The sequence below is a fragment of the Neovison vison genome, chromosome 7 (genome assembly GCF_020171115.1).
Source record: "Neovison vison isolate M4711 chromosome 7, ASM_NN_V1, whole genome shotgun sequence".
NCBI classification, from domain to species: Eukaryota; Metazoa; Chordata; class Mammalia; order Carnivora; family Mustelidae; genus Neogale; species Neogale vison.
The window spans coordinates 199,841,007-199,864,913 of record NC_058097.1 but is presented as its reverse complement, the minus strand read 5'-3'; the positions used below and the strand labels follow the sequence as shown (position 1 = coordinate 199,864,913).

Sequence of the window (23,907 nt, the reverse complement as noted above, 5' to 3'; positions counted from 1 at the left end):
AAAGCAGACAGGGCCCACCCTTCCCTGAAGCGGCTCACAGACTGGGTGGCGCCCGTGGGCCAGGGGGTGGTGGCCGAGGGGCTCCTGGGCCTGGCTTCCTGTGCACCCAGAGGGATTGGTAATTATAAAACAACGTGGGGCCGCCACGGCTGTGGAGCGTGGGAGCCCCTATAGCGTGTTGGAGCAGCACAGAGAAGGTTTTTGGAAGAAAAACCAGGATGATGAAATCACCATATGTCCACCCATTTGGAGCTTTGGACTTTTCAAAGGACACACCCCCGGTGTGCTGGGGAGGGCAGGGGAGTGGGCATGCTGGGCTGCCAAGACTAGCTTGGGGAGTGGGGGGGCCCCCACCGCACCATCTCCATCAGCTCTTCCTCAAAAAGCCACCCCAACAGACAGACAGTGCCATTAAACCCGAGTGCCCGAGCAGCAGGACACAGCGACCGCCCTGCCTCCCCCACTACCACACACTCTTCCTGGACAGACAAGCTCCAGCAGCCATTGGTGGTCGGTCCTCTTTTGCGTCTCTGGCCTGAGCTGGGCAGTTCTCCCTGATGCACAGAGACCGCGGCCCAAAAAGAGAGGGGAAGTGCCTTGCCCCAGGCCACATGCTCCCTCAACAGTAGGGAGGGCTGTATGAGGCCACAGCCAGCCTCTCAGTTTTCCCCAGCCCTCTAGGGCAGGAGTGGGTCACTGCTTCCGGGGCGGCCAAGGGCAAGTGCAGTCTGGCACTCTAGTCACCCCTGTGGGACCATCCGCTAGAGCGGCTTCCCGAGCACGGCTGGGAAGGGTTCAGCCTCAGCCACGGGGCTGCCTGTCTCTTGACTTTGGGGGAAAGGGGAGCCGCAGACCAGGCTGGGGAGGCCTACGATGTGGCTGTCAATGCGAGAGACCCTGGAGCCTGTCTTGCTTCTCACAGCCCCAGAGGGCTATACTCCGGGGGGCAGGAGAAGTAGGGTTCCCTGCCCCTTATTTGGGACCCCCTTATCTGGGCCGGCCTCTCTCCCCCATTAAGCCCAGGTCACACCGTCTAAGGCCCTTGGCAGAAGGTCTATGTTAAGTCCACTGTCATTCGGCCTTTCCTCACTCCTGTCCCCAGCATAAAGGCACAACACACTGCCCTCCTGCTCCCCGGCGCTGGCAGAGACCTGCAGCCTGGGTCTCTGTAAGAGACCTGCCCCCCTCCCCCCTCCCCAGCCTCTGTAATTTATTACAGAGGGAAATAATAACCCCCTCCTCGCGAAGATAACAGATCTGCAGTCCCTTTGAGATGCTCAGAAGCACCGCAGGAATGGAATGTAAGGTGTAATCCGGAGATCTGCTCTCTGCGGACTGGGTAAGAGAGGGGGGGAAGAGGTTATGAGGGCAGCAGGTGCCGCATCTGGGTGGGCCTCACACAAGCAGTGAACGAGATGGCAGTAGGGAAGAGGGAGGTAGTGAGGGGTTTCCTGCTCAGACTCACCCGCTGAGCACCCACCGGGCTGGCCCACAACAGGGGTCCCTGGGGCAAGGACCTAAGCTCAAAGAACAGATGTACTGAGACAAAGCAGCGCTGGGTACAAGAACTTTCTGGGCTCAGGGCTGGAGGACAGGTGCTTGTGGAGGCCGGAGGAGGAGTTCAGGCACTGACTGAGTCCTGAGAGGTTTTCTGACCTTGGAGCCCCGCGGGAGTGGGCAGAGCACCCAACCTCCTTTTACAGATAAGGAAACCGAGACTCGGAACAAGGATGTGACAAAAGTGAATACAGAACCAAACTGAACCAAGTACCAGATAGGCGGGGAGTGCCGAGCCCTGATCCCAGTTCAGCCCAAGCAGACCTCGGCAGGACTCCCGTTTTTGTGGCCTGTGACTCAGTTTCCCCTCTGCTGTCCAATGTGGGCATGGAATCTTCTTTTCTTTTTAAGATTTGTAATTTTCATTTTTTAAAAAATATTTTATTTATTTGAGAAAGAGAGACAGGAAAGCACAAGAAGGGGAAGGGGCAAAGGGAGAAGCAGTCTCCCCGCTAAGCAGGACCGTGGGATCATGACATGAGACGAAGGCAGAAGCTTAATGACTGAGCCACCCAGTCGCCCCAGATTTTTAATTTTCTTAAGTAATCACTACACCCTGGGGCCTGAACTTACAACCCTAAGATTTCAAGAGTCCCAGGGTCTAGGGATTGATCTAGTCAGGTGCCCCTGTTGTGATGTTTTTTATAGGGAGCTCCCAGTAAAAGGCAGGAATTCCAGGCATTCAGGTCCCTGTGAGGTGGGCTGAGTCAGCCAAGAACCCCTGTGGGGATGGAGACTTCTGGGCAAGAGGATAGCCTTGTCTGAGAAGAGCATTCAGAGGCTAGGGACTTGGCCAGAGGTCGTACTTGGGAGTGATCCAGGACCCAAAGGCCTCACTGGTTGGCCCGTGACTGCTGACCCCTGGGGGCTGGGGGCAGGGAATCAGGGTGTCCAAGAGGGGCAGGGGGAACGGCCCATCCTCCCACCCAGGACACTTTGCCTACCCTCTAGTTCCTTAGGAAATGGGCACTTGGACTTGTCCTGACCACCTGGCCCTCCTCTGGTCTCTGGCGCCCTCCTGTGGTCTGTAGAGGGGGGGCTCTTCTTGTGGGCCCCACCCCAGCCCTGCCCCACAGGAGGACCCAGAATGCTTCAGGTGAGAGCACCCCAGAACTCCTGCTCCCACTCCCTGCCAGGAGTGAGTGAGACAGCCTGACTCCATTTCCCCATTTCGCTGACGGTGGGCACAGGGAAGCCACAGGGCAAGTCTTAGAGGACAGCAAATGGGACGCCTGAAAGTCCCCTGTATCCCGCCAGGGAGGCTCAGTTCAACTCCGCTGACATTCACAGAGTGCCTCCTCCACCAACGCTGGCAATGACCCTGTCTGGACTCTGTGAGGTCCCCGTCTGAGGGGGCAGGCAAATCCCGAAAGAGATCTTCTAATGGAAGAATTTGTTGTCTAAAGCCTCTAAAATGCCCCACCCTTTGTTCTCTCCTCTTGGACAGACCCACAGTCCCCTGGCCTCCGGTCCAGCCCAGCTGGAGACAGCTGGGCAGAAATCAAATGTCACTGGACAGAATCAGTCCCTCCCCCTCCCACCTCCTCCTGCCCAGCTTCCACCTCTCCTTGGCCCTCACGTTCCAGGCTGGCCACAGGCCTTGCTCCTGCCGAAGCTTGAAAAGCCTGTGGTGGAGTTGCCAGCCCAGCTCCACTCCAGGGTCTAGCTGTGGGGCCTCCTCACCCTCAGACTCTCCATTCACCTCCGTCCTTCTCAAGCCTCATTGTGTCCATCTGCCAAATGGGTGTAACCATCCCTGCCTCACCTACCTGTCTCCCGGGTCGGCCGTAACGACACAAATAAAATGAAATCAGAAACTAGCGAGGTTCCCACCCCTGCCCCGCTCTTGGGGGTAGGGGGGTGTGCCAAGCGCGGCGGGCATCCCGGGGAGCGGGGGGACTACATCTCCCATCCGGCTCCGGGGCCGCGGGCGTCTCCAGCCCCCTCTCCCTGAGCTAAGGGAGACGCAGTCGCTGTCCCAAGGACGCGAGGGAAGCTGAACTGCCCCGGGCATCCCCTACCTAGGTTAGGGACCGGCGAAGGGCCCGGTAGGGCTGGGCCTGGGGCCACACAGAGATGTAGGCAGCATTCCCGGCCCGTACGGGAAGAACCCCTTGTCCAGCTCAGCCAGGAGTTTACTCTTCGGGGCCCGCCCCCCCACTTCCTGGCCGAGGGTTGGCCCCGCCCCCGCGCGCCTCCGCCCTCCCACCTTCACCTCCAGTCGCGTCTCCCATTGGCCGGAGCTCACCTGCCCGTCCGTCGAGGGGCGGGGCAGAGGGCGTGGCGCGGCGCCCAGGTGTGGGCGCGCAGGCGGCCGCTGAGGAAGGTGACAGCGGGGAGGGCGGGAGGGGTGGGGGGAGGACTCGCGGACGACCCACGGACCGACAGACGGACGGGCCGACGGGCCGGCATGCGAGCGGCCCGGCTCTAGCCCGGGCGCGGGGCTCCGGCCGCAGCCATGGAGCGGCGGCTGCGCGCGCTGGAGCGGCTGGCGCGGGGCGAGGCCGGCGGTGGCCCCGGGCTCGACGGCCTCCTGGATCTGCTGCTGGGGCTGCACCACGAGCTCAGCAGCGCCCCCCTCCGGCGGGAGCGCAACGTGGCGCAGTTCCTGAGCTGGGGTGAGTGACTCGGGCGGGACCGAGGTGGGGCGGCCCGAGGGACACCGCGCGGAGACCCTCTCCCTCCCGCGCCCTGCGCCCACAGACCCTCCCGCGGGGAGCGGCACCCCGACGAGCTACCCGCATAGAGCCCGCACTGGCCCTGACATGTGCCACCGGACCCCTTGGGCCCTCTCAGCTGTACACCTTACCCTCCCTCAGACTCACACACACACTCCTTCCCACGCACAGAAGCTGGCGCGTGTTCACAATACACAACTTACGCAGACACACACAAGCTTGGTCCCAAGTGTAGACCTCAGACTCGTGTCCACCTCACATGTGCTACAGAATCGGGTCAGGGACTCCTCACTCACCCGTCATACTTCATGACCCTGGAGAGCAAACAGGCACACACGCAGACCCGTGTGTCTCACGCACTGACGCACACGCTTTCTCAGTCTCCCACATACCGCACAGACATGCTGAGATCCTCACAGCTCAAGGAGAGACCCGGGGAGCCCCACACTTCGCCCTGAACGCCATCCCAGCCGCACTGGCTGTTACACACTTGCCTACTTCTACTCACAGATGCATGGGGATTGCATACTTGCACATTCCTACGCACGCACACACACACACACAGACACGTCCATCTCATGGCACACAAGGCCATCCCAAACTGGACACAGGCACCAACCTCAGCCCCTTTCCCTGTGCAGGTCGCTGTCCAGGCTTCCTGAGTCTATTCCCCAGGGCGGGGGTGGGGGGTCCGGCTGGAGGTGGGTCTGCACCCCCTCCTAGTTGACTCCTCTGAGTCACCGGAAATGGGTGACCCAGAGCAGCGGTCAACCCAGTGTGGGCACCAGCCTGGCACCAGCCCTGGGCCTCCCTGGTTATGCCTGGCCAGGCTGTGGTGGGGGGAGGGCATGGAGCCTGGCCGGGAGGGTGGGGTGAGGCCAGTGTTTGCCCAGTGGGTGACTAGCGTTCCCGGCACTCCTTAGCTCTGGGTAGGCACAAGGCCTGGCCTGGTTGGGGGCCCACAAGACAGTCCAGTGAGCTGGCTCCGAGCCTAGCCCTTTCCTCCAGGGTGAGGGCAGCTAGGAAGCCCCTGCCTCTGGTACCTGCCACTCTCCCTGGGACTTTTTTTTTTTTTTTTTTAAAGATTTTATTTATTTATTTGACAGAGAAATCACAAGTAGATGGAGAGGCAGGCAGAGAGAGAGAGGGAAGCAGGCTCCCTGCCGAGCAGAGAGCCCGATGCGGGACTCGATCCCAGGACCCTGAGATCATGACCTGAGCCGAAGGCAGCGGCTTAACCCACTGAGCCACCCAGGCGCCCCTCCCTGGGACTTTTGCACCTTACTCCTGTGTTTCTGGCATTGTCACCACCTGCTGTGACGCCCACACACGCGTGTGTGTGTATTTGCACACACATGTGCACACATGTGCTCCTCCCTGCCAGCCTCTAGCGTCTCTGCCCAGGACCCCAGCATGGGGGCCTGTCTGTTGACATCTCCCGAGGTAACCCAGCAGGGCGGTGACTCACTCTGCTCCTGCTCCAACTTGTCCCTGCTCCAGCCAAGAGCCCCCATCCCCTGTGGCAAGGCAAGAGGACTGGGCAGCTTGTCCTGGAGACCTTGATCCTCCCGACTGTGGGCCCCGGGTTTTGGTTCTTGTCTGGCTGACAGGTAGCCACCCTGGCCTCAGTTCCCCCCAGGATGCCTGTGGCTGCTTCTTCCCAGCTGCACACACAGACCTGGGAAAGAGACAATTAATTTCTGTAATGAGGTTTGCACACCACCCCTGCTGCGGGGGTTCTGCCTGATAAACCTGTGGAGCAGCTCTCTGTCCCACCCACAGACCCGCCCAGCTGGCAGGGAGTTTACCTGCTGGCAGGGGGAAACTGAGGCAGGGAGCCAGACTGCAGCTGCCCCCCAGCCCCACCAGCCATTCTTGCCTCCCTGAGTTTCCAGGCTCCAGTCCCCTCCCTAGGCCTGTGGCTTCTCAGGGCCTGGAAAGGGCCTGGGAGTGGCTGGAGATGCCCCTCCAGGGAGTATTGGGGACTGGGAGAAGAGGGGTTTCTCGCCTGGGTGAAAGCCGAGTCCAGAGAGGGAGGCAGGGCCTAGAGTTGTAGGGCTGGTCAGGCCTGGAGGAGATCTTGAGGGTTCACTCCCTCAGGTGCCAGCGTCAGGCGCCAGGGAAAGGTTTTTTGGCTCTGTTTTTAAGTCTTGTGAGAACGTGGGCAGACCTATTTATGCCTCCAGACTGAGAAGGCCCCACCTGGGGCACACAAAGCCTGCCCTCCCGGAGCCCTGCAGAGCCACCGTGTGTCCTGTCCTCTGGGGCTGCCCCTGGCCTCCCTCCCAGCCAGGTACCTCCATGCCTGTAGGGTCCCAAGACCAGGGCTCCCAGGTCCCAGTGGCAGGGAAGCCTCTCTGGGGACAAGGAATGTCGTCTGTCCAGTTTCCCAAGACAGGCCTGGGCCTGGTCCTGCCAGGTGCCAAGAACTGTGAGCTGAGGGTGGGAATGGTGTATCCCCTTCCTCCCCAGGGTGACCTGGTCAGCCAGGGTCAGCCCCAGACTGGGAAGGACTACAAGTTCCATCAGCCCCTGGGACCAAGACTGCCTAGAGTCAGGGAACCCTGGATTTCAGGAGGTCTGGGGGCTAGGTGGTCAGCAAACCCACCTTCCGTGCTTCTTACTCCACGACTGAGGCGGGGGTGGTGCAGCCCCTCTCAGCAACTTGGCCAGAGACTCCCCCCCGCTCCCTGGGGCGGCCATCCCTGCCCTGGCCTCGGGGTGGGGGGGGTCGCAGCTCCTGCTTTCCCCAGGCAAGAGCCGGAGCCGGGGCCCTCCCCTTGCGGTCCCTGAGCTCTGCTCTGTGTCCCCTCAGCCAGCCCCTTCGTAGCGAAGGTAAAAGAGCTGAGGCTGCAGAGAGATGACTTCGAGATCTTGAAGGTGATCGGCCGAGGGGCCTTCGGGGAGGTGAGCGCAAGGCATGGGATAGGTGGGGAGAGGGGTTTGCACCCGGGCAGAGCTGACACCGGTCTCCCTGTGGCCTCAGGTCGCCGTGGTGAGGCAGAGGGACAGCGGGCAGATTTTTGCCATGAAAATGCTGCACAAGTGGGAGATGCTGAAGAGGGCTGAGGTCAGTTTGGGCTCTGATGGGACTTGGGCATCCTACCAACGGGCAAGGGGTGGGGACGGGGGTGCTGCCAGTGGGGTGTACAGGGCATACCGGGGAAGGGGCAGGCAGTGCTGCTGAGCATGCCTCCCCCATTGCTTCCCCACGATAAGCCCTTCTTAGAAGCTAACATAGTTCCCATTTTCCTTATGATAACACTGAGGCCCAGAGCCATAGAGCGCAGGCCCCGGCTCACACAGGCAACCTCATTTTGAGCTCCCAGACTTACTGATTCTTCCTCCATCCCCTGAGCTGGGGAGGAGGGTTTCCTGGGCCCTGATCCCACCATTCCCCCCTGCCCCACTCCCCAAAACTGCTGCAGACTGCCTGTTTCCGGGAGGAGCGGGACGTTCTGGTGAAGGGGGACAGCCGCTGGGTGACCGCTCTGCATTACGCCTTCCAAGATGACGAGTACCTGGTGAGGGGACTCAGCCAGGTTGGGGGGTGTTGCCTGGGGATGAAGGAGATGCTGGGTCCGAGGAGAGAGAGACCCCTCCTGTGGGAACCATGAGGCTTCCACTCTCTGCCACCTGCTGGGCCTAGAGCCCCTGCCTATGCCTATGCTCTGGCTGGAAGCTGGTGACCCCAGAGCTGCTGGGAGACACTCATGCCTTCCCAGAAGCCCTCAGGACCATGGGGAGGTGGGCAAAAGCCAGGGCCCCAGGACAGTTACCCGTTACCCTCCACTGTCTGATTCTTGGCCACCCCCCCCTTCCACCACCATCCAGTACCTGGTGATGGACTACTATGCTGGGGGGGACCTCCTCACTCTGTTGAGCCGCTTTGAAGACCGCCTCCCACCTGAGCTGGCCCAGTTCTACCTGGCTGAGATGGTGCTGGCCATCCACTCTTTGCACCAGCTGGGCTACGTCCACAGGTAGGGCCCCCAGCCCACCCGCTGACTGCCCTGGGGACGGCTGCCAGTGGTTGAGTGCTTAGCACGTGCCAAGCCCTATGCTAGCTGCTTCGTACATGTGACGCCTTTGAGTCCTCCCACCAAAACCCTGTGTGACAGGGGGCTGCCCTTGTCCCCAGGTGAGAAAGTCAGGGCTTAGCTTGGGTTTAGCTATGCACTGGGGCAGTCTGACTCCCGCATCCCCCATGGTGGGCCCTGCTCCCTCCAGGGATCATCTTTACGGGTCCTTCTTCCCAGTCTAACCAGCTTCTCCCTTCCTGGGAGTCAGGAGGCCTAGTCACCAGCCTCCATCACCCCCCGACCCCCTGTACACATGCACACGCACTGTTCCTGTGTGCTCGCGGACATGCATGTGAGCAGATACATGCCAGCGTGTGTGTGCCCACGTACTCCCATCCAGGCATGTGCCTGTACACACCCCTGCACACACAGCTCAAGCCCTTCCCTTCCCCTGCGCTCCCTCAGGGATGTCAAGCCGGACAATGTCCTGCTGGACATGAACGGTCACATCCGCTTGGCTGACTTTGGCTCATGTCTCCGGCTCAACAACAGCGGCATGGTAAGGCCTCAGGGTGAGGGCAGGGGCCCCCCCAGCACGCAGAGCTCCCCGGGGCAGGAAGGATGGGGTCGAGGCCACAGGTGGGGTCACTGGGCCAGTGGGAGTGTCAGGGCCAGACCCGGGGGCTCTGGTGAGGAGCCATCAGGCCTAGCCAAGCCCAAGGCTGTCCTCATGGTGTCGTCACCCCTCCACCCGCACCCCCCCACACAGGTGGATTCATCAGTGGCGGTGGGGACACCGGACTACATCTCCCCTGAGATCCTGCAGGCCATGGAGGAGGGCAAGGGCCACTACGGCCCACAGTGTGACTGGTGGTCTCTGGGCGTCTGTGCCTACGAGCTGCTCTTCGGGGAGACGCCCTTCTATGCTGAATCCCTCGTGGAAACCTACGGCAAGATCATGAACCACGAGGTCTGGCTGCCAGGAGGGCGGCAGGAGTCCTAAGCCCCTGTGGCTGGGATGTCCGTGGGCGGGGGTGAGGTCCGGGACGCCCACCTGCACCCTCCCTCCCCCTGGCCTACAGGATCACCTGCAGTTTCCCTCGGACACGCCCGATGTGCCCGCCGCTGCCCGGGACCTGATCCGCCAGCTGCTGTGCCGCCAAGAGGACCGGCTGGGCCGTGGGGGGCTGGATGACTTCCGGAACCACCCCTTCTTTGAGGGCGTGGACTGGGAGCGCCTGGCAACCAGCACGGCCCCCTACATCCCTGAGCTTCGTGGGCCCGTGGACACCTCCAACTTCGACGTGGATGACGACACCCTCAACCATCCGGTGAGTCGTGGGTCCCGCTGCTGGACCTTGCTGGCTGTGGGAAGCCCCCAGAAGTTCTCCAGAGGTTCACGGGCATTACGGTTCACCTGTGCTATGGTGGGTTGTAACGAGTGAAGGTCTTTGGACCTCAAGTGTCATCCTATTAACCGGAGGTCTTGTGAGGAAGAACTCTCAGTGGCACCTGGGAGGCCATGGCCGTGAGGACTCGCGGGGGTCGTGGTCTGCTTAGGTGGGGACCAGGTCACCCTCCTCGGTTCCATCTGAGCAGGAGGAGGTCGGCATTCCCAGACCCAGGGCAGTCTCCAGGTTTTGAACCTCAGCCTGGAAAGGGGCCTGTGGGGTGTGACAGTCCTCCCCCTCCTGCTGCAGGGAACCCTCCCACCACCCTCCCATGGGGCCTTCTCTGGCCACCACCTGCCATTCGTGGGCTTCACCTACACCTCGGGAAGGTGAGTCTAGACCTCACATACCTAGTGGGAGGCCTGGCCTGGAGGACACTGGGCATGTGGGCCACTAGGACCCCGGGAAAGAGGTTGAATGGCCTACCCAGTGCCTGTCCGTGACTGGAGTCTGGGTGCGTACTCTGAGCTCTCGGGGAGACAAGTCCCATGTGCTCAAACTCTGGTGGAGCCATGCCGATGCCCCGTCTGGGTCCCATCCCAGCATCTGGCCCTTAGAGGACCCTCCACGCAGGCTGAGAGGGTCCCAGACTCAGAAGCAGAGACCTAGAGTTGGAAGGGCCCCTCCCAGTTCCTGAGCCGCATTTTATGCCTCTTGATGCCCGTTCTACACTGGGCCAGGTGACCTAGATCATTCGAGGGGCTGGCCTGAGACGGCAGCGGCAGTGAGGAGGCGCTCGGAGGGGCCAGCAAACGGATCCAGCCGGCACTCTGAGCGCCACCGTGTGCTGGGGATGGGGCCAGCTGGCCCTGATCACCACGTCCTCGTGCCAGTCCCTGGAAGAGGGCCTTGAGGAAACTGAGGCTCAGATATGTTAGGTGACCAGTCAAGTTCAAGCGGCTTCTTAGGTCCAGGGCTGGGGCTTGAACCTGGGTCTGGAGGATCTTGGGGCACGGCCCTGCCCACTGGGATCCCGGCGGCGGGGTCTGGTCCGGTCCGGTCTGTTTCTGCCAGCACAGAGCCCAGGGCTGGGTCTGGAGCTGGCAGGCAGAGGGTGTTTCTTGAATGAATGGATGAGTGGATGCGGGAAGGTGGAGGGGCCCTGTGTGGGGTGGGGCTTCTGCCACCAAATGTCGTCCTGCTCTCCCCAGTCCGGACCCTGAGAGCAGTTCCGAGCAGTGGGCTGGCCTCGAGCGGCAGCTCCGTTGTCTGGAGCAGGAGAAGACGGAGCTGAGCCGGAAGCTCCAAGGTACTGGGGAGCCAGCCCGGCCGGGGTTGGGGGTGGGATCTGACCCGGGAGCTACTGTTGGGCTAGCTGCTCACCGATGGGTGCCCACCCCCTGCCCCGCAGAGGCCCTGCAGTTCTCCTCAGACCATCGGGAGCTGGAGAGGCTACGGAAGCAAGTGCAGACTCTACAGGGCAGGCTCTCAGGTATCCCGCGCCCCCGCCCCCATGCCCCCGATCTCTTCCCCGCATCCTCACCCCGGAGGCTGAGCGGTGTAACTGGCGCCCCTGGGTCCAGCCCGGATTCCAGTCCTGTCCCGACTCTGGACACGAGGTGTGGTCTTAGGGAAATATTTTAAACTCTCTGAGCTTACCCATAGGAAATGGGTCAAGAAGACCCAATTTCTTGGGCTGGGGTGAGGGTTTTGGCGCATGTGGAGTGGCTGAAGCCATCAGTATGCAAGGGCCTCAGTGACCATTCCTGGCAGAGACGCCGAGGGACAGCAAGACCCAGACAGACGGTGGGAGCCCGGGCCAGGACGGCGAGCTACGGCAGGAGCGGGACAGGCTCATCCGGGTGAGGGCCTGGTGCAGTGGGGGAGCCGCCCAGGGCTCTGTGCTCAGAGATCTGTGCCCTGACTCCAGGCCTTGCCCTCTGCACCCGCTCTCTGGGCCCCCAGGAGCTGGCCGAGGCTCAGGCAGGGCTGCAGGCTCAGGCTCAGGAGCTATGCAGAGCCCAGGAGCGGCAGGAGGAGCTGCTCCAGAGGCTGCGAGAGGCCCAGGAGAGAGAGGCGGCCACAGCCAGCCAGACCCAGACCCTGAGCTCCCAGCTGGAGGAAGCCCAGGAGAGCAGCCGGAAGGTGTGTGATAGGGGCAGGTGGGGACTGCCGCTGTGACACACACACACACACCCCCCTTGGGGCTGGAAGAAGCCCTGGGAGCTTGGGGCTTGGTGCTGACAACACCGCACACCTTTGCACCCCCACTGTGGATGCCCGAGGCCCGAGCGAGGGGATGCGTTGGCGGGGGGACCCGGCTGGAGGGTCACTGCCTGCATTCCTGCCATGGCTGCCAGGGCCCAGAGAGTGTAGCAAGGCAGGGGAGTGGCTTGGTGTGGACATGGTCAGCAGTGGCTGTCCCCATGCCTCCTTGTCACAGCTGCAGGCCCAGGTGGCTACCCTCTGCCGGGAGGTGACACAGCTCCAGAGACAGAGGGAGCGAAGTCTTGAGAAGGATTCTTTCCGGGTCAAGGTAGTGCGGTCTAACCTCTTCCAAGGGGCACTTCCGCCTGGGTCCCTGGGGCGCGGTGGCCCATAGCTCCTCAGGCCCCTGCCCTGACCTGTCTCCGTGTCCCCAAGACCATCCACACTGCCTCTGAGACCAATGGCACGGGGCTGCCGGAGGCCGGGCCTCAGGAAGCGCAGCTGAGGAAGGAGGTGGCGGCCCTGCGCGTGCAGCTAGAGCAGGCCCGTGGCCACGCGTGAGTTGGGCCGCCGGGGTTGGGGGGGCGGAGGGGGCCTGCGCTGGGAGTCATCGGGCCATCCTCGCTTCCCCAGGCTGAGTGGGAAGGAGGAGGCTCTGTGCCGGCTACAGGAAGAGAACCGGAGGCTGAGCCTCGAGCAGGAGCGGGTGAGCATGGCGGACGGAGGGTGGACAGACCGACGGGCAGCGGGACAGAAGTGGGGAGCTGGCGGGGGGGATGGTCCGAGCTGCCAGGGTCCTAGAGCAGGCGGTCTCCCCAGCCTGGTAGCACCCACAGCTGGCAGGCGAGCTATGGTGGGTAGACTAGGGTGGACACGGATGGGGCTCGAGGGTGCTGGGACCCCCGGGGACTGACCCTTTTCCTGCCTGGTCCCCAGCTGGTGGAAGAGCTAGAACGGGAGCAGCAGAGCAAGCAGCAGCTGGAGGGCGAACGGCGGGAGACGGAGAGCAACTGGGAGGCCCAGATCGCGGACATCCTTAGCTGGTGGGAGCCGAGGGGGTAGTGGGGAGGGGCTGGGCCCAGGTGGGGCTGAGGGTCCAGGCCATGACCCTGAACCCCCTTTGCCATCAGGGTGAACGACGAGAAGGTCTCAAGGGGCTACCTGCAGGCCCTGGCCACCAAGATGGCCGAGGAGCTGGAGTCCTTGCGGAACGTGGGCACCCAGACGCTCCCTTCCCGGCCGCTGGTGAGAGCCTGCGAACACCCTGGGGGGCGGGCGTCCCAGGAGCCTCCCTCGGCAGGCAAGGACATTGAGCTCGTGGAAGATCGGTGACTTGCCTGAGCTCACAGCAGGCCAGTGGCCAGTCTAGGCTTTGAGTCTGGCCAGGTGGCGTGGATGGCAGTGCGCTCAGGTGGGAGGGGCCTCTGAGGCAGCCAGGCCCCTGGAGGCATCTTACGCTGGCGCCCCCTGGCCACCAGGACCACCAGTGGAAGGCACGGCGGCTGCAGAAGATGGAGGCGTCGGCCAGGCTGGAGCTGCAGTCGGCGCTGGAGGCCGAGATCCGGGCCAAGCAGAGCCTGCAGGAGCGGCTGACGCAGATGCAGGAGGCCCAGCTGCAGGCCGAGAGGTGAGAGCACGGGCAGGCCCTGCCAAGGGGGCCCGGGACCTCTGCGGAGGCCTCTGACGAGCCCTCTGCCACCCGTCTCCCAGCCGCCTGCAGGAGGCCCAGAAGCAGAACCAGGGTCTGCAGCAGGAGCTGGCTGCGCTGCGAGAGGAGCTGGCGGCCCGCGGCCCAGGAGGTGAGTGTTCCCGTGGCCCCGGGGAGCAGGTGTCCCCACAGCCTGGCGGTGGGGTGGGCGAGTGCTCCCACAGCCCAGAGGTGAGTGCTCCTGTGGCCCCGGGGAGCAGGTGTCCCCACAGCCCGGTGGTGGGGTGGGTGAGTGCTCCCACAGCCCAGAGGTGGGTGCTCCCGCAGCCCGAAGGGTGAGTGCTTGTCTGCCTGCCTGTCCTGGAGTGAGGCCTCCGGCTCCAGCCTCATGGGGACTGAGGGGGGTCCACGACGGCCTTACAGGACTGTGGAGACAAGTCCAGACTCTGCTGCTTACCCCACTGTTACCCAGCATTTACAGAACGCCTGCTGTACCCACGACAGCCTGCCGTCCTTGCTCCGTTTCACTGAGGTGGAAACTGAGGCACTGTCTGGCCCCCAGTTCCTCAGGAGCGAGGGTTAGGGCTGGGCCAGGGCCCCACCCCCAGTGACCTGTGCTTTCTGTTTGCAGACACGAAGCCCTCAAACTCCCTGATTCCCTTCCTGTCCCTCCGGAGCTCAGAGGTAAGAACTGTGCGCGGCGGGGCCGGTTGGAGGGAGTCCTGGGGAGAAGCACAGGGGCCTTGACTTCCTCCTCATCTCACTGCCCAGAAGGAGTCCACCAAGGACGCTGGTCTCTCGGGAGAGGCCCCGAGGCCCAGTGTGGAGCCAGAGCTGAGGCCAGAGGGCCGCCGCAGCCTGCGCCTGGGGGTGAGGACAGGCGTGAGTCCCGCGTTTCGGGGGCTGGGCCCCACCGGCTGCCTGTGCCCTCCTCACCCATCCACTTGCCTCCCCCATAGGCCGTGTTCCCCAAAGCGCCTGCTGCTCCCACCGCCCCTGCTGAAGGTCCTCCAGCAAAGGTCAGCACCCGGAGGGGTGGAGTGGGGTGGGGGCACCAAGCCATTCTGCCACGTCCCTGCCTGGGTCCCTCCCCAGGCGTCACAGCTGGCAGACTCCACAGGGGACGGGGTCAGTGAGTTAGCGCCGTGACGGGCTCACTGGGGCTGGGTTCACACTGCCAAGACTCGTTCCCTGGTTCCACCTCCGGGTGGCTTCAGGGATGGGACACAGGGTCCCGGGAGGCCACGGTCAGCTGTGGGTAACAGGCGTGTCCTGCTTCCCCAGCCTGGTTCACATGCGCTGCGACCCCGGACCTTTCCGTCCCCTACCAAGTGTCTCCGCTGCACCTCGCTGATGCTGGGCCTGGGCCGCCAGGGCCTGGGCTGTGACGGTGAGACCCCGCCCCACTCCACCTGCACGCTCCGCTCCTGTTCCTGGGTGGAGGGAATGAGACGGCCCTGATCCGGACGCACCCCAGTTTTCTTGCTGCTCTATTTCGTGCTCTCTTTTTTTTCCTCACGTGATGGGGGAATTGGTGACAGTTCAGAGTGGTTCCAGGTTCCAGGCTGTCCCCACCCAGCCTCACACCACCGGCTTCTGCTTTCCCCACAGCCTGTGGCTACTTCTGTCACTCAGCATGTGCCCCCCAAGCCCCGCCCTGCCCCGTGTCCCCTGACCTCCTCCGCGCGGCCCTGGGAGTGCACCCCGAAACGGGCACGGGCACAGCCTACGAGGGCTTCCTGTCGGTGAGCTGGGTCTGGCCAGGGAGGGGGAGGCCAGCGCGGGTAGGCTGAGAGCCCGGCAGGCCCTCCCATGCCTGCTGTTCCCCCCACCCCTGCAGGTGCCACGGCCCTCGGGCGTCCGGCGTGGCTGGCAGCGTGTGTTTGCTGCCCTCAGTGACTCCCGCCTGCTCCTGTTTGATGCCCCTGACCCACGGCTCAGCCCGGCCAGCGGGGCCCTCATGCAGGCCCTGGATCTGAGGTGGGTACCAGGCAGGGGTGGTGGGAGCAAAGGGCTGCAGGGGTTGGGGGGAGGCAGCCAGGGGCCCTGTGACTTCTGACCAGCTCCATGGACCTCCCCAGGGACCCCCAGTTCTCAGCCACCCCAGTCCTGGCCTCTGATGTCATCCACGCCCAGTCCAGGGACCTGCCGTGCATTTTTAGGGTGAGTGCTGGGCGGGGTGAGCCGGGCCGCCGTCCGCCTCTGCGTGGCCCTGCTCCAGCCACGCTTCTCTGTGTCCTTCTCCGTGGCTGCCCTCTTCACTGCCCCCTGCCCCCACCACCCCATCACCTCCACAGGGACAGCTACCGTAGCCTCCATCCCACAGTGCAGCACGCTTTCTGTTTGTGAAGCTGGCCGTGTCCTGCTCCTTTAGGATCCTTCTGTGGCTTCCAATCACCTCAGGGTGCTCCTGAGTGTGGCCTTGAGTCCTCCCATTTCTGACCCTGCAGGCCTCCCCGGCCTCCCTCTGGATCCTCTCTCTGCTCTGAACACGGCTTGCTTTCTCCAGTTCCAAAAGTGCCCTGTAACCACGGCCCTTCCCATCCCGTTTCCTCTGCTCGGCCCAGGCCACCCCTGAGCCTCTCCCCAGCCTGGACCATTCCCAGTTACTCCACTCAGCCTCTGGGCTCCAGCGGAAATGTCTCTTCCCCACAGAGGTCATCCTTCCCTCTCAGCCTGGCCCAGGGTCCTGCTGGATGTTCCCATGCCCCATCCCTCCCCACTGTGGCACTGGCTCAGGGCTCTGGCCTTGGTGTGCCAGTCTGACCGTCCTGCCTGGCAAATCACCTGCTGGAAGACAGCTTTCAGCCGGGCGCCTGACTGCTCCCAATGGTGCTAAGAGGCATCGACCCAGGGAGGGAGGGGATGGCCGACTGTTGGTCCACAGCCCTCCAGCCTGGGCCCCTGCCCGCAGGTGACGGCCTCCCAGCTGACCGTGCCGCCCGCCGTGTGCACCGTGCTGCTGCTGGCCGAGAGCGAGGCCGAGAGGGAGCGCTGGCTGCAGGTGCTGGGCGAGCTGCAGCGCTTGCTGCTGGACACGCGGCCAAGGCCAAGGCCTGTGTACACGCTGAAGGAAGCCTATGACAACGGGCTGCCGCTGCTGCCCCACACACTCTGCGCCGCCATCATCGGTGAGCCGCGCGGCTCTGGGGAGGAGCCTGGGCTTGTCGGGAGGGTTCCTGCTGGTCACTGCCTGGTCCCTGCCGGGTCCCTGCGGCCACAAGCTGCAGACTCTCCGCATTATGTCCGTGAACCTCCCCCAGGCGTGGCTGTGTGGGCAGCCCGGAGCCAGGGGCTGAGGTTTAGGCTTCTGCCACTCCTTTTCTCTGTGCCTCAGAGTTTCTGCTTTTTCTCAAAGCATCTTAAATGAGTGAAAAGAGCAAAGGCTTTAGCAAGAGATGAATGAGGGCTCCCGTCCTGGCTTTCTTACCGGCAAGGGGGAGACCACGGGGGAGCCTCATACTGCCCTCTGTGGGGCCGCTGTGTTCATCCAGGAGCCTGGGGCTCAGCGGGACCTCCATGAAGAAGTGAGGGAGCAGTGCCTCCTGGCTTCCCTAGGCAGCTCACCTTGGCTCTGAGCCAGCCCCTGCCCTGGAGACCTGGGGCCTCCCCCTGCACTCAGAGTGGGCACCCCAGGAGAGACTGTGCGGCTCCTCCAGGGCCCCTGTGTCCACTGGTCACTGGGGGGACAAGGGCACTGGCTGAACAGGGACTGCTGTGAGCCGGGCACTCATGGGCAGCTCTGGAAGAAAGGACCCCTTGTCCCCACTTTACTTCAGGAGGGACAAGCCTCTGAGAGGTGACAGGACTTACCCCAAATCCCACAACGTGGGGTGGGGGCCTCTCAGTCTGCCCCTGGCCCTTGTGGGTCTTCCCCCGGCCCCCTGTAGAGCCAGCCCAGACTTTGAGAGAAAAGGGTCGGGTGACTCAGGGACAGCAGGCTTGCCGTCGCCATGTCCTCAGGAGAAGCTGAGGCTTAGTAAGGACAGGCAGGCTGCCTCATCTTCAGCTGCCGATGGGCCCCCTGAGCCCCGATTCTCTCCCTCCCGCTACCAGACCAGGACCGGCTCGCTCTGGGCACCGAGGAGGGCCTCTTTGTAATCCACCTGCACAGCAATGGTACGTACGTGCCAGGCAGGGCGGGGGTAGGCCTGGGTGGGGGTCAGCCCCAGGGGCTGGGGGAGGATGGGCACGGCTGCTGACACTCTCCTCTGCCAACCCCGAAGACATCTTCCAGGTGGGCGAGTGCCGGCGGGTGCAGCGGCTGGCTGTGAGCCCCGCGGCGGGCCTTCTGGTCGTGCTGTGCGGCCGCGGCCCCAGCGTGCGCCTCTTCGCCCTGGCCAAGCTGGAGAGTGCAGAGGTGGTGGGTGCCAAGATCCCCGAGTCTCGAGGCTGCCAGGCGCTGGCAGCCGGGTGCATCCTGCAGGCCCGCACCCCTGTGCTCTGTGTAGCTGTCAAGCGCCAAGTGCTCTGCTACCAGCTGGGCCCAGGCCCAGGGCCCTGGCAGCGGCGCATCCGGGAGCTGCAGGCACCAGCACCTGTGCAGAGCCTGGGGCTGCTGGGCGACCGGCTGTGCGTGGGAGCCGCTGGTGCCTTTGCCCTCTACCCGCTGCTCAACGAGGCTGCGCCCTTAGCGCTAGGGGCCGGTCTGGTGCCAGAGGAGCTGCCACCGTCCCGCGGGGGCCTGGGTGAGGCGCTGGGCGCCGTGGAGCTCAGCCTCAGTGAGTTCCTGCTGCTCTTCACCACCGCGGGGGTCTATGTGGACAGCGCCGGCCGCAAGTCTCGCATCCACGAGCTGCTGTGGCCAGCAGTGCCCACGGGCTGGGGTAAGGCCTGCTGAGGGCCAGGCTGCGGAGGGTCCTCCTGCCTGACCACCCCCTGCTTTTCCCTCGGTGGACCGCACCAGATCTTCCTCTCCTGGGCCTCTCTGCTCGTGCTCTCCCCCTTGCCTGAACTGTTTTTCTTGTACCTGGCAAGCTCTTAACAACCAAGTCCAGCCCCGATGCCAGCTCAGGGCCTGGAGCTGGTAGGCTCTCCGTAAATGACCACCACGACTTCTGTCATTGTCATTACTGCTCTTATGCTCCCCATCCTGCCGTCCCCCATTTCTGGGCCTTTCTTTTTGCTCCCCTACCTGTGTGTGCAGACCTCAGCCCTACTACTCTTTGTACCTTCTTGTAATAACTGGTTTGGTACGGTGGGGGTCTTGTGGAATGGGCTGGGGCTGGTTTCTTCATCACATCCTGCACCCAGCCCAGGGAAGCACATCCTAGGGGCGATGAATGTTTGGAGGAATTAATGAGTGAATGAATGAATGAATGAATGAACAGGGCAGTGGAGGAGTCCAACACATGCACAGGTAACTGAGATGGCGTTGGGCTAGAAGAGAGGGACACAGCTCCCTTCTCAAGCAGAGGCTTTTCTGGGGTTGGGCCTGTGGGTTGGGTGTAGCACAGACTTCGTCTGTAGGAGTTGGAATCAGGCTGCCCAGGGCTAATTCCCAGCTCTCACTCACCACTGGGTGACCTTGGCCACTGCTCAGCTCTGGGGTTCCATTGCGTCATCTGTAAGTTAGGGATGATAACGCGACCTGCCCAGAGTTGTTTAAGAAATGAAGGAGAAAAAGTCTGCCAAGTGGTGGGAACTATGCCTGGCATGCCACTTAGTGAGCTCTCTGAGACTGTAATCTGATTTCTTCTGGATGTTGGGTGGGGCAAGCTGGAGTCTCCAGAAGGACCTTCGGTGGGGCGTGGAAGTTACTGTGCGGTGGCAGGACCCAGGGGGGTGTTCCCCGGGCCACGGCAGAGGAGACAAGGCCACAGAGGTGCCTGGCTTGCGGGGGCTGCTCAGCACGTCTCCTGCCCCGCAGGCTATGCAGCCCCCTACCTGACAGTGTTCAGCGAGAACTCCATCGATGTGTTTGATGTAAGGAAAGCAGAATGGGTCCAGACGGTGCCACTCAAGAAGGTGAGGGCCTGCCCAGACCCCTGGCCCTGGAGTGGGGTGCAGTCGGGGAGCGCGGCTGACCTCTGTGCCTGCTGCCTCAGGTGCGACCCCTAAACCCGGAGGGCTCCCTGTTCCTCTTTGGCACGGAGAAGGTCCGCCTGACCTACCTCAGGAACCGGCTGGCAGGTGAGAAGTGCGTGTGCAAGACAGTCCCGAGTGTGTGCCTTCACGTGTGGGTGTGTGATGCTGGGCTCCAGCGGACGGGGGCCCTGGGCACTTGGGAGCACCGTCCGGCTTCTCCCACAGAGAAGGACGAGTTCGACATCCCCGACCTCACTGACAACAGCCGACGCCAGCTGTTCCGCACCAAGAGCAAGCGCCACTTTTTCTTTCGCGTGTCGGAAGAGCAGCGGCAGCAGCGGCGCAGGTGCGCCTGCGCGGTGCGGCAGCTGGGCGGGGCCTCCCGAGCTTGGGGGCGGGGCGAAGCCCAGGCCCGTCCCGGGGGCGGGTCCGTTTGGGGAGAGGGTCGGGGTGAAGGAGTTTCCCCTTCCCTATATCCCCTTCCCCCCATATACCTCCACCCGCAGGGAGATGCTGAAGGACCCCTTTGTGCGCTCCAAGCTCATCTCGCCGCCCACCAACTTCAACCACCTGGTGCACGTGGGCCCCACGGACGGGAAGCCCAGCGCCAGGGACCTGCCCCGGGTGAGTTCTCCGGGGCCAATCACAAGCCGCCGTGCGGAGGCTCAGCCAATCACCGGCCTTCCCGACCCGCTTGAGCTCTGCTTACCTGGGACCCGAGACCTCAGCCTGTCCAGGCGGGGGTCCCCACTGCTACGGCTTCACCGCCCGGTCCCAGCCCTTCTGCACTGCCCCCCAACAGGCTCCAGAAGGGAAGGGCCGAGGCACGCGCAGCTCCGGCCCGCAGCGTCCCCACAGCTTCTCGGAGGCTTCGCGGCGCCCAGCCTCCGTGGGCAGTGACGGGCTTTCTGGAGACGCGGACGCCAGTAAGGACAACCCCGCTGCTTCCACTGCCTTCATTCGCTCCCCGAAGTTTCCACCCCCTTTGGACCCCTCATATTTGACCTTAGATTTCTGTGTCCCTCCCCACCTCCACCCCTACCACCCTGCTCCTGGAGCAGTGAAGAGGAAGCCTTGGACATCTCTGTCCAGCGAGTCCGTGTCCTGCCCCCAGGGATCTCTGAGCCCCGCAGACTCCCTGATACAGGTGAGCTGGTGGGGTTTTCTCCTCCCCTGTAAAAGCACAGGCAGTTCTGTCTGGGCTGGGACCTGAAGCCAGAGAACAAGCTGGGCCCATCCCTGCCCTGGATACTAAGAGAGGCCGACTCGCCCCACAGTGGGCCCCAACAGAGGCCTCGAGGCAGGTCACCCTAGGTGGGAATCTTGGCCCTCACTGTCCCAGGAGTGTGGCCCTGGGCGAGATGTCCGGCCTCCCTTTCACCTATAAAATGAGGTTATTGTGAGATTATTGTAGAAGTGATAGCTGTACCAGGCGATGATGACTACAGCAGAGTACCTGACACATGGGGAGAAGTCACAGAAGGGAACTCTTCAGAGGCCCAACCTGGGGTGGAGGATCAGAGGAGAGGTCGCTATGGCTGGGCATAGGGGAAGGTATAAGAGCTGGGAAGGCTCCCCTTCACCCTTCGGTCACTTCTTCACTGCCACCCCCACTGGAGCCACGCCAGGCTACTCAGAACCCTGGGACTTGCCATATTCTTTCACACCTTCAGGCTCTTGCCCCTGACGTCCCCCCGGCTGTGAATGCCCTCTCCAGGCCACTCTCAAGGCTCTCCACTAATATCACTGCCTGTCAGCCACCAACCTCCCTAGGACCCGGGCCCTGCTCCGCATCCCTCCTTGTCAATCCTTCTGTGCTATGGTTTTCCTCCGATGCCAGTCCTCCTCCCTCAACTGTGGGCTTCCCGATAGTGAGGGTCAAGTTTGGCTTCTGCCTAGAGAAGAGTGAGTTTGCTGACTGATGAAGAATTGAGTAAATGAACGAAGGGGCTTTGATTTGGGCTCCAGGGTTAAGTAGGAGTTTCCCAGGGCTTTTTCTCCTATAGTCCTATTCACACCTCACATCTGGCCTCCTCCAAGGGCCCTGATGCAGCAGGTGATGGGTCTTGGGAAGGCCTGTGGGGGGCACTGGTCTGGTGAGGAAAGAGTCTTTCCTTCTGTTTCCCCTCCAGGTGTCAGAACGGCCCCGGAGCCTCCCCCCAGCCCCTGAATCAGAGGGCTCCCCTTGACACCCTCTGGCAGGGCCCACCCCGATCCCAGGACCAAGAGACAGAAACGAGCAAAGAGCTTGAGGAATGCCATGCTCCGGCTGGCCCGGGATGTGTGCAAATTCGGACTCAGGGAGGGCCTGGGTCAGAGAGCGACTTGGAAGCTGGTCTGGGTACCCAGGACCCGGGGGGCCTGACTCCCAGCCCTTATCCTGCCTTTCCCCTCTGCTCCCAGCCCCTGTCTGTGCTAGCTATGGGAATAGAATGGCCCCCTTTCTGCCCTGGGGGCCCATCTGCCCTGGAGTCCTGGGGCAATTGTGCCAAAGCTCTCCTTTTCAGTGCCAAGCCTTAGAAAGCCTGCAAGCAAGAGTCAGGATGAGGGATAGAGAAGGACTGGGCCTTGGGAGCAATGGTGGGGTCTTGACTGCGGACTGTCTAGACTGTAGGTGAGGCCACGTTGGGGTGTATCGCAGTATCTGCTCAGGGTCAATGTAGGAAAGACAGTCTGATCCAAAGGGAAGGAGAATGGGGCGCCTGGCTGGCTCAGTCAGTAGAGCATACGACTCTTGATCTCAGGGTTGTGAGTTCAAGCCCCATGTTGGGTGTAGAGATTACTTAAAAATTAAAAAATATATATATTTTTTTTTCAAAGGGAAGGAGACTAGACAGGAACAGAGAGAATGTAGATGAAGGAGGATGTAGGTGAAGGAAGTAGAAGAAGGTAGGGGAAGGAAAGGAAGTGAAAGAGGCAGTGTTAGTGACTGGCAGGAGGGGGGAGGCACCCAGAGGAGGAGAGGGATAGAGGAGGAGCAGTAAAGAGCAGCAGCGAGCCGAGGGGGGCCCGGAGGAGAACACTACTAATAGGGGCCTTTCTCTCTGGGGAGAAGCTCGGCGGCGTTGGAGACAGAGAGGGGCCCTGTGAACCAACTGACCTTGTATCTAATCCGCCCAGGGGGAGATCACTCCTAGACAGGGACAGGATGGGGAGGGTATTTATAAAGGCTACTTGGTGGGAGATGGCACCTGATGGGGGCCGCTGGAGGGTCTCCAGGCACACTCTGGCCCCTCCCAGAAAGGGGGGGTGGTCCTTTCTCTCAAAGCTTCAACCACCTGTGTATTAGGGGATCATAGGAGGCATTTTATTATTGATCATAGTCATTATTATTGTTATTATATTACTATTTTTATTAAACTTCCCTCTACTGACAAGTTGGGGGTAAAATAAGTATTTATCTCTTCAAATGCCATATTCCCAGGAGGGACTGACCTTGATGCTCTGTGAGTCAGCTGGAAACCAATAAAGATGACTTTTTAAGCTGCTGGCCTCCCTGTCTGGATATGTCTTCCTGGGGTTCAGAAATTGGGGTGGCGGGGAGGGGTCAAAGATGGAGGGAGGAACCGGGATGTCAGGGATAGTTAAAGAATTGAGTTCTCTCCCCCGTACTTCCAGGAATCAGATGACACATGCCAATGGGGGTGAGGACAGCTCAACAGCAAAGGGACGGTTTACAGAAACATGGGCAGTGTTCATGGAACCTGCCAAGGAGAGGCGGGGCTCCTGAGCGCGAGCCGCGTGGGAAGAGATGGCGGTGTCACCCGATAGGAGCGGAGGCTCTCCGTTGAACTTGGCTGTGGCTGAGCAGAAAGACAGCCAGCCCAGGAGTACATTCCTCATACCTCCCTCCACCTCCTGCCTCCCTCTGTCCAAACACAAGCAGCAGCCAGAGGACCGTAGAGTTTGGTCCCCACAGCTCGCAGAACAGCCTTGGGGGCACAGAGCTGGGCGGAGCGAGGTGGACCGGGATCTGCCGGGCCCTCCTGTGGCGCCAGCGCCCTGTTGCCCCACCCAGGCTGGTAGGTGTGGGAGGGTTCTCATTGTTCTCATTGTGGGTAGGGTCCCTGACTGAGCAGGACCCAGGCCTGAGGTGCATGGGGAGGGAGGATACGGCCTGTGCCCCTGGGATCAGGAAAGGCCTGGGGAGGGGCGCCTGGGTGGCTCAGTGGGTGAAGCCTCTGCCTTCGGCTCAGATCATGATCTCGGGGTCCTGGGATCGAGCCCCACATCGGGCTCTCTGCTCGGCGGGGAGCCTGCTTCCCCCTCTTTCTCTGCCTGCCTCTCTGCCTACTTGCGATCTCTCTCTCTCTCTCTCTCTCTCGCTCTCTGTCAAATAAATAAATAAATAATCTTAAGGAAAAAAAAAGGAAGGG

At 62.2% G+C, this 23,907-nt stretch overlaps 1 protein-coding gene across 2 annotated transcripts; it reads left to right on the top strand.

The window, feature by feature from the left end:
- Positions 1 to 4,015: 4,015 nt before the first annotated feature.
- On the top strand, positions 4,016 to 23,017 carry CDC42BPG (CDC42 binding protein kinase gamma). Of its 2 annotated transcripts, none has more exons than XM_044259619.1 (37): positions 4,016 to 4,175; positions 7,051 to 7,142; positions 7,222 to 7,305; positions 7,664 to 7,759; positions 8,070 to 8,218; positions 8,723 to 8,816; positions 9,027 to 9,227; positions 9,340 to 9,588; positions 9,958 to 10,037; positions 10,860 to 10,957; positions 11,060 to 11,140; positions 11,422 to 11,510; positions 11,614 to 11,793; positions 12,092 to 12,184; positions 12,292 to 12,413; positions 12,490 to 12,562; positions 12,793 to 12,899; positions 12,987 to 13,101; positions 13,335 to 13,483; positions 13,567 to 13,655; positions 14,136 to 14,188; positions 14,279 to 14,374; positions 14,464 to 14,523; positions 14,789 to 14,894; positions 15,116 to 15,249; positions 15,345 to 15,484; positions 15,586 to 15,667; positions 16,419 to 16,635; positions 17,561 to 17,623; positions 17,731 to 18,330; positions 19,374 to 19,471; positions 19,552 to 19,636; positions 19,757 to 19,877; positions 20,038 to 20,155; positions 20,334 to 20,457; positions 20,593 to 20,678; positions 21,664 to 23,017. In XM_044259619.1, the coding sequence occupies exons 1-37, from the start codon at positions 4,016 to 4,018 to the stop codon at positions 21,718 to 21,720; spliced, it is 4,641 nt and encodes a 1,546-aa protein (XP_044115554.1). In that variant the 3' UTR covers positions 21,721 to 23,017. The 2 variants fall into 2 exon arrangements, with proteins under 2 accessions (XP_044115554.1, XP_044115553.1); XM_044259618.1 differs by having other exon boundaries at positions 14,276 to 14,374.
- Positions 23,018 to 23,907: the final 890 nt, after the last annotated feature.